The following is a 14,350-nucleotide window of genomic DNA, read 5'->3' on the forward strand; positions in this document are numbered from 1 at the left end:
ATATCTCGAACGATGCCGGATGTGCGTCACAGAATCAGTGACCCCGACGACATATCGCCCGATATATCGTAGCGTGTGACGCCGCCTTTAGTCATAACTGATCTATGTCCCAACATTAAAAACAATAAACTTTCCCATTAGTCTGACATCATGAATAATTTGTATCAATTAAATAATGGTGAACCTGGGTAGAATTGGAACAATCCATCATAAATTCATAACAAAGAAATATACACAGAATAACAGCCTCTATGCAAATAAAGTAGTCATCCCAAACTGTGACAAAGAAGCGTTATTTATTGATTAGCTTGGCACTTGCTACAGCGGAATACTATATAATAATTATTAACATCATGTATCATGCACATTCAACAAGCACAATACAACATGTAGGCTTCATAATACTTCCATACAGTTGTCAAAATAATACTGCTATGTAACATAAAAAGCATTCTGTACGATGCTTGGCAAATACCAACTTTTTAATTTTTATTTCATAAATAAATTGTACACATGAAAATAAAAAACTTTGTAATAAATCTCATCAAAGAAATCTGCTTGCTTCTCTACTAGGACTGATCATTCATTCTCAAAATTCTAAATTCATGGTAAGATCTGTATTCAGTGAAGACAGATTTTTACTATACTGAGATAAATTATGACAGTTGCTACAAATTACAGAGTCACAAATCTCCAAATGTAAATAAAAAAAAATTTTTTAAGTGTATAAATTTAAAAAAATATCTCCAATACTGTAAACAGTGAATATGAAGTATAATTAAACAAAATTGTAATAGAATAAAAAATGGTGATGCAGGAGGGAATAGTTCCTGTGGAGTCATATCCCCCACAAGTGCCCAATATGAACACTGTTATCATCATAAGGAGCAGTGTCTCAACACATATCTGCATAGAAGGTTCCATTTTGTTGATGGCCATTGGAGATGCCATATTGTAAAAGATAAACAAGGGAAGAAAATAAGGTACAAGAAAAAAATAAACTAGGGATAAAATACAGTGATGAGTGCCAATATAAAGAAAAGTGTAATATACATAGAAATATATATTACTCATGAATAAACACAGGATAAAGAAAAATATATATACAAAATATATGGCTAGAGACCTATATGAATTTCAACATACATGTGTACAACGGGCACCATTTTGTTAAAGAATATGGAGGATACCATTTTATAGAAGGTATATAAGGAAGGAAATAAGATCTAAGTTGTAATGATGACTCCTGCAGAGAAAATAAACTTTCTGTCTCTACATAGAGCTTAGAAGGATTCAGGTAGTCTGTTTTTAATCACGTGATGTCATAGATCGAATTGAAAAGAGAAGAATTAACTGGGTAGAAGGGCAAAATTAGCAATTTTAAGCACACAGTCCTATATAATATAATGATTGCAATATATTAAGAGGTATTACTCACAGCAAGTTGGGCTGCAGTGTGTACATCGCCCAGGCCAAAAGCTAATGCTCTACCAGGATACAGCTAAACCCCCACTAATGTGGAAGCATCACAGGTGCAGATGAAGCAGATCACACACACACCTCCATGGAATGGAGGGGAGGCGAATGCTAGATGATAAAACTGCACACTGGTGACTTGCATAGAGCGCTGTTCACATGCAGATGGCACAGTCACAAACCCGCAGCCTATTAGGTGACGCCCTTCTATTAGATCAGGCGGGCTGCCAAGCCGTACCCCACTGTGTATCATGCACGGACAGACACTCTACAATGCAAGGCCCAACAGAAAGGGGCCTGGCTGTATCCTGTACAAACAAAAAAATATGAGGTTTTTGTTGGTATTTATGGCCATAAAACGTAAGCCTACACCCTCGTCACGGGACCTCATGTCTGTAGGTCCCTACACTAAATATAAAAATAGCAACAAAAAGAGGACAATGTCCTCCAAAAATCAAGTATTACTCACAGCAAGTTGGGCTGCAGTGTGTACATCGCCCAGGCCAAAAGCTAATGCTCTACCAGGATACAGCTAAACCTCCACTAATGTGGAAGCATCACAGGTGCAGATGAAGCAGATCACACACACACCTCCATGGAATGGAGGGGAGGCGAATGCTAGATGATAAAACTGCACACTGGTGACTTGCATAGAGCGCTGTTCACATGCAGATGGCACAGTCACAAACCCGCAGCCTATTAGGTGACGCCCTTCTATTAGATCAGGCGGGCTGCCAAGCCGTACCCCACTGTGTATCATGCACGGACAGACACTCTACAATGCAAGGCCCAACAGAAAGGGGCCTGGCTGTATCCTGTACAAACAAAAAAATATGAGGTTTTTGTTGGTATTTATGGCCATAAAACGTAAGCCTACACCCTCGTCACGGGACCTCATGTCTGTAGGTCCCTACACTAAATATAAAAATAGCAACAAAAAGAGGACAATGTCCTCCAAAAATCAAGTATTACTCACAGCAAGTTGGGCTGCAGTGTGTACATCGCCCAGGCCAAAAGCTAATGCTCTACCAGGATACAGCTAAACCCCCACTAATGTGGAAGCATCACAGGTGCAGATGAAGCAGATCACACACACACCTCCATGGAATGGAGGGGAGGCGAATGCTAGATGATAAAACTGCACACAAGTGGCTTGCATAGAGCGCTGTTCACATGCAGATGGCACAGTCACAAACCCGCAGCCTATTAGGTGACGCCCTTCTATTAGATCAGGCGGGCTGCCAAGCCGTACCCCACTGTGTATCATGCACGGACAGACACTCTACAATGCAAGGCCCAACAGAAAGGGGCCTGGCTGTATCCTGTACAAACAAAAAAATATGAGGTTTTTGTTGGTATTTATGGCCATAAACCGTAAGCCTACACCCTCGTCACGGGACCTCATGTCTGTAGGTCCCTACACTAAATATAAAAATAGCAACAAAAAGAGGACAATGTCCTCCAAAAATCAAGTATTACTCACAGCAAGTTGGGCTGCAGTGTGTACATCGCCCAGGCCAAAAGCTAATGCTCTACCAGGATACAGCTAAACCCCCACTAATGTGGAAGCATCACAGGTGCAGATGAAGCAGATCACACACACACCTCCATGGAATGGAGGGGAGGCGAATGCTAGATGATAAAACTGCACACAAGTGGCTTGCATAGAGCGCTGTTCACATGCAGATGGCACAGTCACAAACCCGCAGCCTATTAGGTGACGCCCTTCTATTAGATCAGGCGGGCTGCCAAGCCGTACCCCACTGTGTATCATGCACGGACAGACACTCTATAATGCAAGGCCCAACAGAAAGGGGCCTGGCTGTATCCTGTACAAACAAAAAAATATGAGGTTTTTGTTGGTATTTATGGCCATAAAACGTAAGCCTACACCCTCGTCACGGGACCTCATGTCTGTAGGTCCCTACACTAAATATAAAAATAGCAACAAAAAGAGGACAATGTCCTCCAAAAATCAAGTATTACTCACAGCAAGTTGGGTTTGTGACTGTGCCATCTGCATGTGAACAGCGCTCTATGCAAGTCACCAGTGTGCAGTTTTATCATCTAGCATTCGCCTCCCCTCCATTCCATGGAGGTGTGTGTGTGATCTGCTTCATCTGCACCTGTGATGCTTCCACTTTAGTTGGGGTTTAGCTGTATCCTGGTAGAGCATTAGCTTTTGGCCTGGGCGATGTACACACTGCAGCCCAACTTGCTGTGAGTAATACTTGATTTTTGGAGGACATTGTCCTCTTTTTGTTGCTATTTTTATATTTAGTGTAGGGACCTACAGACATGAGGTCCCGTGACGAGGGTGTAGGCTTACGTTTTATGGCCATAAATACCAACAAAAACCTCATATTTTTTTGTTTGTACAGGATACAGCCAGGCCCCTTTCTGTTGGGCCTTGCATTGTAGAGTGTCTGTCCGTGCATGATACACAGTGGGGTACGGCTTGGCAGCCCGCCTGATCTAATAGAAGGGCGTCACCTAATAGGCTGCGGGTTTGTGACTGTGCCATCTGCATGTGAACAGCGCTCTATGCAAGTCACCAGTGTGCAGTTTTATCATCTAGCATTCGCCTCCCCTCCATTCCATGGAGGTGTGTGTGTGATCTGCTTCTCCTGCACCTGTGACGCTTCCACATTAGTGGGGGTTTAGCTGTATCCTGGTAGAGCATTAGCTTTTGGCCTGGGCGATGTACACACTGCAGCCCAACTTGCTGTGAGCAATATATTATTAAGAGGATAGAAACTTTGATGGGAGTGTTTCTTTAACCCCTTAACGACCTAGGACATATATATACATCCTAGATCTCCCTCCCTCTCTTTGATATGGGTTTGCGTTTTTAAAAATATTAAAAAATTACAAAAAAAAAGTTAAAATCATTTTGTTTTTCCTCACTTGACAATAAAACCATATTAAAATACACATATTTGGTTTGTTTTATGGTGTTCATTGTACAGTAAAAATAACTTTTCAAAAAAATTTTCCAGGTTAGTATTTTGATACCATTTTTAATTACATACAACATTTTGATTACTTTTTGCTGTATTTTTTTTTTTTTAAGTATTGTGGTGACTTCATTATCCCTTGCTCTATTCAGTGCATTACTATTATATGGCATGATAAACTTAGATTTTATGAAGCCCAAGCGCAGGTTAGGTTTCACAGGACATTTAAAATGGCATTCGTGTGAGTATTAAGTAGGGTAACCTATCACACTGCGCAGTCGCAAAGTGAGGAGAGCGATCTTCCTTTGGCAATGGTGCCATTTAAATGCTCTTGTCACTGGTTAGCATGGGGCCAGATATATAAGCTACAATTACGTCTTACATTAGCAAGGTGTTAATGTATCGACATCCAGATGTTGACTTATCATTTTGTTACATGAAGAGATTTCAAGTGTACAAAAACAATTATAATACACTGTATTAAAGGGGGGTATGCTCAGTTATTCTCTATCCATAAGATAAAGTATTTTCCTATAGCTGGGGGTCTGACCGTTGCAATCACGAGACCCAGCGATCAAGAGAACTGGAGCTCATCAGAGCAGAGGTCAAGCATGCGCCCTAAAGCTCCATTTATTCCAGTACAGAAGGGCAGCCATGCGCAGTGCTCGGCAATCTCATTAAGAGTGAAATGAGCCGCCGAGCAAATGATTGAGCTCTGCTCCATTCACATGGAGCTTTTCAGAGACCATGTTCTTGGTTTTCTAGGGGCTATGGCATTTTGAGCCCCAACAATCGGCACGTAATTCCCTATACTGTGGAACTCAAATAACTTTCAAGTTTGAGCATTCCCATTTAAGGAATTTAAAATCGATAGAGGGAGGTCCCTTGTTTAAGATGCTCATCTGTTGGTCAAAGAGTGTCTCCTGCCCTGGAGATCCTTTCCTGTCCTGTATTACACCGACACATTATTGTTTTGAGTATGTATTGTGTAATGCTTCTTGGCGCTGCAGGTAATCTTAGCACTACCTGCCAAGTGTTCTCTCACAATACAATTGATGGCTGAGGGACTTCACTAGTGACACACATTTTGATCAACTTATTGACAAGGAATCTTTCTAAGAAGTGAAGAACCAATATAAGATTGTAATTAAGTTAATTACATTCTTCAATCCAAAAATCAAAGTGGTTCCTAATGCAGTGATCTTCACCAATGTTCTACCCTGATGCCAATAGCTAATTTTTTTGGTGGTGCTAGATATTTTGACTCAAATGTGTCAGTCTTTCTGCTCCTAAATTATGACCAATATATATTTCTATTGCAGATGAACATACGGTAGTCGAGTACAGTGCCCCATGGAATTCAGGTAAGGAACCATCCCTGAATATTTTGTCAATTAGTTTACTAACCGTGATTGGTTGGTTGACTTTTATAGTGAATTAAAATGGATATTACTCAGGAATGCAGTAACATGTAGAAGAATTAAATACGAAGATGAATTTTCATTTCAAAGACCTACATGACCATACGCTATATGTAGTGTGGGACTTGGGGAGGGCACATTGCGACTTTGGCCACAAAAGCTGTAGCACAACTGCACTGTTCTTAATTGTATGTACAGCTCTGGCTTATTTTCCCTTAACAAATACCTTCAATTATAAACTGCATTTTGTGCATACTTGTGTTATCTTTGTGTAATATTTACCGCAAACTTGTTTAGCCATCTAAAACATTTAAGTGTCACAAACATGCAAAAGAGTAAGAAACCACAAAGGGGGCAAACACTTTTCACACCATTGAATATATGTGTATTTTTATATATATATATATATATATATATATATAATCTACTATATAAAGCTGAATGTGTGTGTGTGTATGTGTGTGTGTGTGTGTATGTGTGTGTGTATGTCCGGGATCGGCATCCGCACCGTCGCAGCTACAGCCACAAAATTGTGCACACTCGCACTTCTGGACCCCGAGAGCGTCATAGGCTATGTTTTTGGGGGAAATTTTAACTCCGCTCTTTACAGTTATTCGCCAAAAAACCTGCCTGCATTAAAGTGAATGGAGCTGGGAGCCACAGTGCAGCCAGAACTTCAGAAGAATGCGCAGCCACGCCCTTATATGGAATGTTGGCATGTCACAATGCAGCCAGAGAAAGAGACAGACACAGACAGGGAAAGAGGCAGACACAGATAGGGTAAGAAACAGACATAGACAGGGTAAGAGACAGACACAAAGAGACAGACACAGACAAAGAGACAGACTGACAGGGAAAGAGACAGACAGGGAAAGAGAGGGAAAGAGAGAGACAGGGTAAGAAACAGACAAAGACAGGTAAAGAGACAGACAAAGACAGACACAGGGAAAGAGACAGAGGGAAAGAGACAGACAGGGAAAGAGAGGGAAAGAGACAGACAGGGAAAGTGACAGAGATAGATAGACAGACAGGGAAAGAGATAGATAGACAGACAGGGAAAGAGATTGAGACAGATGGAGAAAGAGACAGACAGTCAGAGACAGACAGGGAAAGAGACAGACAGACAAAGAGATAGAGAGAGGGACAGAGAGATATATACAGAGGGGGAGACAGACATTATAATTACATTTATATCTATTTGTTTTGTGGTGTTTGTGTGCAGAATACATTTTTGTTAATACATTCTATTTTGTTAACAGCAGAACAGCAGTTATTAACCCAGGCGAAGCCGGGTAGTACAGCTAGTATATATATATATATATATATATTATATATATATATATATATATATATATATCTTACATATAAAGCTGAATGTGTGTGTGTATGTGTGTATGTGTGTGTGTATGTCCGGGATTGGCATCTGCACCGTCGCAGCTACAGCCACAACATTTTGCACACTCACACTTCTGGACCCCGAGAGCGTCATAGGCTATGTTTTGAGGGGAAATTTTAACCCCACTCTTTACAGTTATTCGCAAAAAAACCTGCCTCCATTAAAGCGAATAGAGCTGGGAGCCACAGTGCAGCCAGAACGTCAGAAGAATGCGCTGCCACGCCCTTATATGGAATGTTGGCGTGTCACAATGCAGCCAGGCAAAGAGACAGACACAGACAGGGAAAGAGACAGACATAGACAGGGTAAGAGACAGAGACAGACACAGACAAAGAGACAGACTGACAGGGAAAGAGGGAAAGAGACAGACACAAGGAAAGAGACAGACAAAGACAGGTAAAGAGACAGACAAAGAGACAGACACAGGTAAAGAGACAGACAAAGACAGGTAAAGAGACAGACAAAGACAGGTAAAGAGACAGACAAAGAGACACACAGGGAAAGAGACAGACACAGGGAAAGAGGGAGACAGACACAGGGAAAGAGACAGGCACAGGGAAAGAGGGAAACAGACAGACACAGGGAAAAAGACAGACACAGGAAGAGAAGAGAGAAACAGAGAGACAGTTACTATCCCGGGCATTAATACATTCTATTTATACATTCTATCCCGGGAATGTTAATACATTCTATTTTGTTAACAACAGTTATTAACCCGGGCGAAGCCGGGTAGTACATCTAGTATAAATATATATATTCTAATTAAAATGTGTTCAGTAAGAACATGTATATAAATTGCTTTTTTGGTATATTTGTTTTGCATAGGAAAGTTAAAATTTATACAAGCAATTCACATGTACTCCAATTTGTGAAGCAGAAAGTAATACAGAAGTTCAAAGCAAGCCCCAAATTCCATTTTTTCCGTCAGGGGAGCGTTGGTTTGGCCCCACTTGTAGTCACAATCTAATATATAAAGCTGAATATGTGCATGTATGTGTGTGTGTATGTACAGTGCCTACAAGTAGTATTCAACCCCCTGCAGGTTTACACATTCGGAATTAACTTGGCATTGTGACATTTGGACTGTAGATCAGCCTGGAAGTGTGAAATGCACTGCAGCAAAAAAGAATGTTATTTCTTTTTTTATTTTTTTTTTAAATTGTGAAAAGTTTATTCAGAGGGTCATTTATTATTCAACCCTCAAACCACAAGAATTCTGTTTGGTTCCCCTAAAGTATTAAGAAGTATTTCAGGCACAAAGAACAATGAGCTTCACATGTTTGGATTAATTATCTCTTTTTCCAGCCTTTTCTGACTAATTAAGACCCTCCCCAAACTTGTGAACAGCACTCATACTTGGTCAACATGGGAAAGACAAAGGAGCATTCCAAGGCCATCAGAGACAAGATCGTGGAGGGTCACAAGGCTGGCAAGGGGTACAGAACCCTTTCCAAGGAGTTGGGCCTACCTGTCTCCACTGTTGGGAGCATCATCCGGAAGTGGAAGGCTTATGGAACTACTGTTAGCCTTCCACGGCCTGGACAGCCTTTGAAAGTTTCCACCCGTGCCGAGGCCAGGCTTGTCCGAAGAGTCAAGGCTAACCCAAGGACAACAAGGAAGGAGCTCCGGGAAGATCTCATGGCAGTGGGGACATTGGTTTCAGTCAATACCATAAGTAACGTACTCCACCGCAATGGTCTCCATTCCAGACGAGCCCGTAAGGTACCTTTACTTTCAAAGCGTCATGTCAAGGCTCGCCTACAGTTTGCTCATGATCACTTGGAGGACTCTGAGACAGACTGGTTCAAGGTTCTCTGGTCTGACGAGATCTTTGGTGCCAACCACACACGTGACGTTTGGAGACTGGATGGCACTGCATACGACCCCAAGAATACCATCCCTACAGTCAAGCATGGTGGTGGCAGCATCATGCTGTGGGGCTGTTTCTCAGCCAAGGGGCCTGGCCATCTGGTCCGCATCCATGGGAAGATTGATAGCATGGCCTACCTGGAGATTTTGGCCAAGAACCTCCGCTCTTCCATCAAGGATCTTAAGATGGGTCATCATTTCATCTTCCAACAAGACAACGGCCCAAAGGACACAGCCAAGAAAACCAAGGCCTGGTTCAAGAGGGAAAAAATCAAGGTGTTGCAGTGGCCAAGTCAGTCTCCTGACCTTAACCCAATTGAAAACTTGTGGAAGGAGCTCAAGATTAAAGTCCACATGAGACACCCAAAGAACCTAGATAACTTGGAGAAGATCTGCAAGGAGAAGTGGGCCAAGATAACTCCAGAGACCTGTGCCGGCCTGATCAGGTCTTATAAAAGACGATTATTAGCTGTAATTGCAAACAAGGGTTATTCCACAAAATATTAAAACTAGGGGTTGAATAATAATTGACCCACACTTTTATGTTGAAAATGTATTAAAATTTAACTGAGCAACATAACTTGTTGGTTTGTAAGATTTATGCATCTGTTAATAAATCCTGCTCTTGTTTGAAGTTTGCAGGCTCTAACTTATTTGCATCTTATCAAACCTGCTAAATCTGCAGGGGGTTGAATACTACTTGTAGGCACTGTATGTATGTATGTCCGGGATTGGCATCTGCACCGTCGCAACTACAGCCACAAAATTTTGCACACTCACACTTCTGGACCCCGAGAGCGTCATAGGCTATGTTTTGAGGGGAAATTTTAACCCCGCGCTTTACAGTTATTCACAAAAAAACCTGCCTCCATTAAAGCGAATGCAGCTGGGAGCCACAGTGCAGCTAGAACTTCAGAAGAATGCGCAGCCACGCCCTTAAATGGAATGTTGGCATGTCACAATGCAGCCAGGGAAAGCAACAGACACAGACAGGGGAAGAGGCAGACACAGACAGGGGAAGAAACAAACATAGACAGGGTAAGAGACAGACACAAAGAGACAGACTGACAGGGAAAGAGACAGACAGGTTAAGAGATATACACAGACAGGTAAAGAGACAGACACAGACAAAGAGACAGAGACAGACACAGGGAAACAAATAGACAGGGAAAAAGAGGGAAAGAGACAGACAGGGAAAGAGAGGGAAAGAGACAAGACAGGGAAAGAGAGGGAAAGACAGACAGGGAAAGAGACAGACAGGGAAAGTGACAGAGATAGACAGGGAAAGAGATAGATACACAGACAGGGAAAGAGATTGAGACAGACGGAAAAAGAGACACAGACAGTCAGAGGCAGACAGGGAAAGAGACAGACAAAGAGATAGAGAGGGACAGAGAGATATATACAGAGGGAAAGACAGACAGAGAATGTGAGAGAAACAGAGAGACAGTTACTATCCCGGGCGTTAATACATTCTATTTATACATTCTATCCCGGGAATGTTAATACATTCTATTTTAACAACAGTTATTAACCCGGGTGAAGCCGGGTAGTACAGCTAGTATACACTAAAGATAGAAAACTTAAGCTCTACATAAATCATTTGAGTTCAGCAGTACACTAAACATGGCATAGTTGTGTTGCAGCTCACTATACCAAGAATTAACGTTGGTAATTGGCTATTCTCTCTCTCAGTATCATACGTCAAGGCGGGAAGTAATGGCTTGGATTACTTGTTGCACTAAAACAACTGTTTATTTCTAAGTCTCTGGTCCTCAATATCAAATCCTCGATGTTTGACCACATAGCCTTGTCCTCTTCTAGTGACCGTATTCAGTGTTCGGTCTTTGGGTTCCTCTGGCGATAGTAATTGGTCTTTGGGTTCCTTTGTTGATTATCTATGGTATTCGTATTCCTCTAGTAATAATATTCGGTCTTCAGGATCCTCTGGTGATAATATTTGGTCTTCGGGTTTCTCTTTTGATGATATTTGGTCTTTGGGTTTCTCTGGTGACAATATTAGATCTTCGGGTTCCTCTGACAACAATATTCGGTCTTAGGGCTCCTCTGGTGACAGTATTTGGTCTTCAGGCTCTCTGGGCTCAGTGCACTTAAAGACGAATCTACTGCAGACAACACAAGCCTGCTCCGCTGCATACTTGCCTACTTTTTTCGCAATCTTGTCACCAGCTCCACTTTCTCGCTGATGGCCTGGCCTTTTATATTTTTAAACTGTCAGGTAGATCTCACCTGACTCAGAGCCCCTTATAACTCTTCTCTCAAGCAAACACACCCCATGCAGATTAGTTCCTGGCAACGCCGGTCCACCAGCAGATGATGATGTAGGTGTACAAATGCCATGCAACACTGAACATGACTATCTACTTCTGGCAACCCCCTTACATATATACCACAGGCTAGTTAGGTTTTGTAAAAATAATAGCAATAACTGCCCAATGTACAGTAAGTATGAGGTGTTATACACCCTAATAGTTCTAATCATGTGCAGGATGTGTGATTATTAACTACTTTGTAGAGTACATCATTTCTAAAGCACAAGGGCCACAGTTAAAAAATAAGTAAAATAAAAGATAGATATATAATAAAAACTGCTTTTATCTCACCATGAGGTATTGACAAGGAATCACTACAATTAATTGTTTGGCTTCATACAACCTATAAACATAATACAGTGGTATTTACAGTGTAATAGATGACATTTTAATGACTTGTCTATGTTCAGTTGTAGTTCACTGTGAAATATCTGCTACCGAGAGGGAAGACTGTGGATACGCAGCTATAACAAAAGAGAAGTGTGAAGAGAATGGCTGCTGCTTCGACAACAGCATTCCTGAGACCAAATGGTGTTTCCAACATGGTATGACTTCACATTTAAACTTCTTTGGACCTATAATACGTTTTTTGTTCCTGTTATTCTATTACATCCCTTTATTGTACTTTGATGTAAAGCATTCTGTGACTGTAAATAACCCCTTGAAGAAAGCCCCCTTAGTATAGACATGCAGATAAAAATTACAACATTTAGCTTAAGTCACACTCCTCATGTCTAGCGATGCCTCTCTACTGCTGTTCTGGTCCTTGTTGATAGCCTGTAACAGTGATATCTCATAGATCTCTGCAGGCAGTCACTACTAACAACTCCCAAATAATAGCCCCATCGGTTCTGCTAAACAATTATATATTGTTCCTGAATTTGTTTGGATCACGGCATGATTTCTAGCTTTTTGAGGATCTTTTGGTCTACTTCACTTTGTCAGGCAGGTCCGATTTAAGTCATTTATTGATTGAGAACAGGTGTGGCAGTAATCGGGCCTGGGTGTGGCTGGGGAAATTGAACTCAGCTTCCCAAAGATGTGATAAACCACAGTTAATTTATGTTTGGGTAATAACTTTTTCACACAGGGCCCTGTAGGTTTAGTTTTTATTCCCTTAACAAATACATTAATTTCTAAACTGAATTTTGTATATACTTGTGTGATCTTTGTCCATTACTAAAATTTGTTTGGCGACCTGAAACTTTTAAGTGTCACAAACATGCAAAAGAATAAATAATCAGGAAGAAGGCATCACTTTTTCACAAAACTATATATACAGTCTCAGCGCCAGCTGATCAGCTGCATTCTACAAAATTCCATACTATGTTTCTTTCACTAGTATAAAATTGTGAAATCTGCGGCTGATAAGGTGCTGCTGATTGGCATCAGCGATCGAGTGATCATGTTTATCAAGAGACCGGCAGGGGGCACAGGGCTGAGATCTGATTAGTAGCTCAGTGTCAGGAGATTAGTATACTTTTTTATGCATTTTTGCAGCACTGACAAACCATATATAGTGGATTGTTTGTCCAGTACTTTATAAATAAAAGGTCTTCCAGATCAATAAAGCAGTCTATACATTAGATACTAAAAATGAGCTGTCAGATTCAGCTTGCGAAACAAAGTCCTGAAAGGTCTCATGTAAATGTTTTGTTTTATCTACCATTTTTTTTCTATTTTTCATAGGTTTTAAGAAGACAGAAGACCACTAAAAAAAAGATCAGTAACTTCATATCACCCCAATGACCTCTTCTATTTGGAATAAACCAGGAGAACTATATGAAAAGAAGAAGCGCGTTCAGCAGTATACACCATCACATTCTGCGGCTTTTAAATAACCAATAAAGAAAATGTTTCCTTCTAACACGAGTCTTGTCTTACGTCGGACTTTTGTGAACAAATAGGGATTATAAATATAAACAAGTGTACATTTTTTTTTTGTATATCGATTACAGGCAGAAATTAAATGAAAATTTTCCGAAACCTTCACGGTCTAAAAAATGTCCTCTAAAACCATAATTAGAAGACAGAGGAGGGCGATCTGCAGCAGTATCTCTTCCACTGTGTCTATGTGAGAGTAAAGCTGTAAAGGTAGAGAGACGAGAATGGGGGACACACTGAATAGATCTCAAACTGTACAGCTCTGTAACTCCACCCCAGGAAAGGCCCAAGCACCCAGGACAATCCTAGAGAGATAAAATTTACATAGTGATGCAGAAGCAAGTAAAAGATTTATAGAGTTTGGTTACACAATAATACTGAAGCACACAGCTTGGTGGTTACACAATATATAGCTTGCCAGGTACACAATAATACTGTGGCTCAGAGTTTGCTTACACAACAATACCGTGGCTCAGAGTTCGGTTACACTGTAAACATGTCTAGGGCAGTAGTCATGAGCAAGAGCTTCACTTAGCTCACCCTGGTACGCTACAGAAATAAGGGATTGCTGTGTGTGGGTGGGATGACGTAGTTTAACATGAACAACTTTGGTGGTTCCATTCCTCCTAAAGCCACTCTATCTTCACGATAAGAACACCAGTCGAGTTGTTTAAACCAAGGCACACTTTACTTGGCAGATAACTGGAGTATATAGGGCAGCAGCAGCACACTTTATCTTATCTTTTATACAACACAGAGGCACTATCTTAACGGTTTCTGGAAGCAGCATGCTGCTTATGCACAGTATACAAAGGGGAGACATCTCCTTCCTTCTCTTCATGCAGGACTACACGGGTCAATGTGTAACGCTATGGTCCATGCACACAGATAACGTACATTAGTCCTCTTCTTATGTCACCGGAACCCACAGGTCAATGTGTTTCCCTGGGTTCCCTACCCACTACCACGGACAGTGATCCCTTACGAAGGCTGCTCCTTGAGCAGATCCTCTCC

The 14,350-nt window shown here is 41.2% G+C and overlaps 1 protein-coding gene across 1 annotated transcript in view; it reads left to right on the plus strand.

Annotated features, from left to right (window-relative positions):
• The window catches only part of LOC142312621 (alpha-2-macroglobulin-like protein 1), a 177,227-nt gene extending 163,949 nt beyond the window's left edge, over positions 1-13,278 (plus strand). Inside the window, exons 36-38 of the mRNA XM_075351616.1 lie at positions 5,756-5,797; positions 11,863-11,997; positions 13,142-13,278. Of these exons, the coding sequence (XP_075207731.1) occupies positions 5,756-5,797; positions 11,863-11,997; positions 13,142-13,167 (203 nt within the window). The 3' untranslated portion in view covers positions 13,168-13,278. The remainder of the gene's footprint in view (positions 1-5,755; positions 5,798-11,862; positions 11,998-13,141) is intronic.
• Positions 13,279-14,350: the final 1,072 nt, after the last annotated feature.

This window comes from Anomaloglossus baeobatrachus, chromosome 5, assembly GCF_048569485.1.
Source record: "Anomaloglossus baeobatrachus isolate aAnoBae1 chromosome 5, aAnoBae1.hap1, whole genome shotgun sequence".
NCBI lineage: Eukaryota > Metazoa > Chordata > Amphibia > Anura > Aromobatidae > Anomaloglossus > Anomaloglossus baeobatrachus.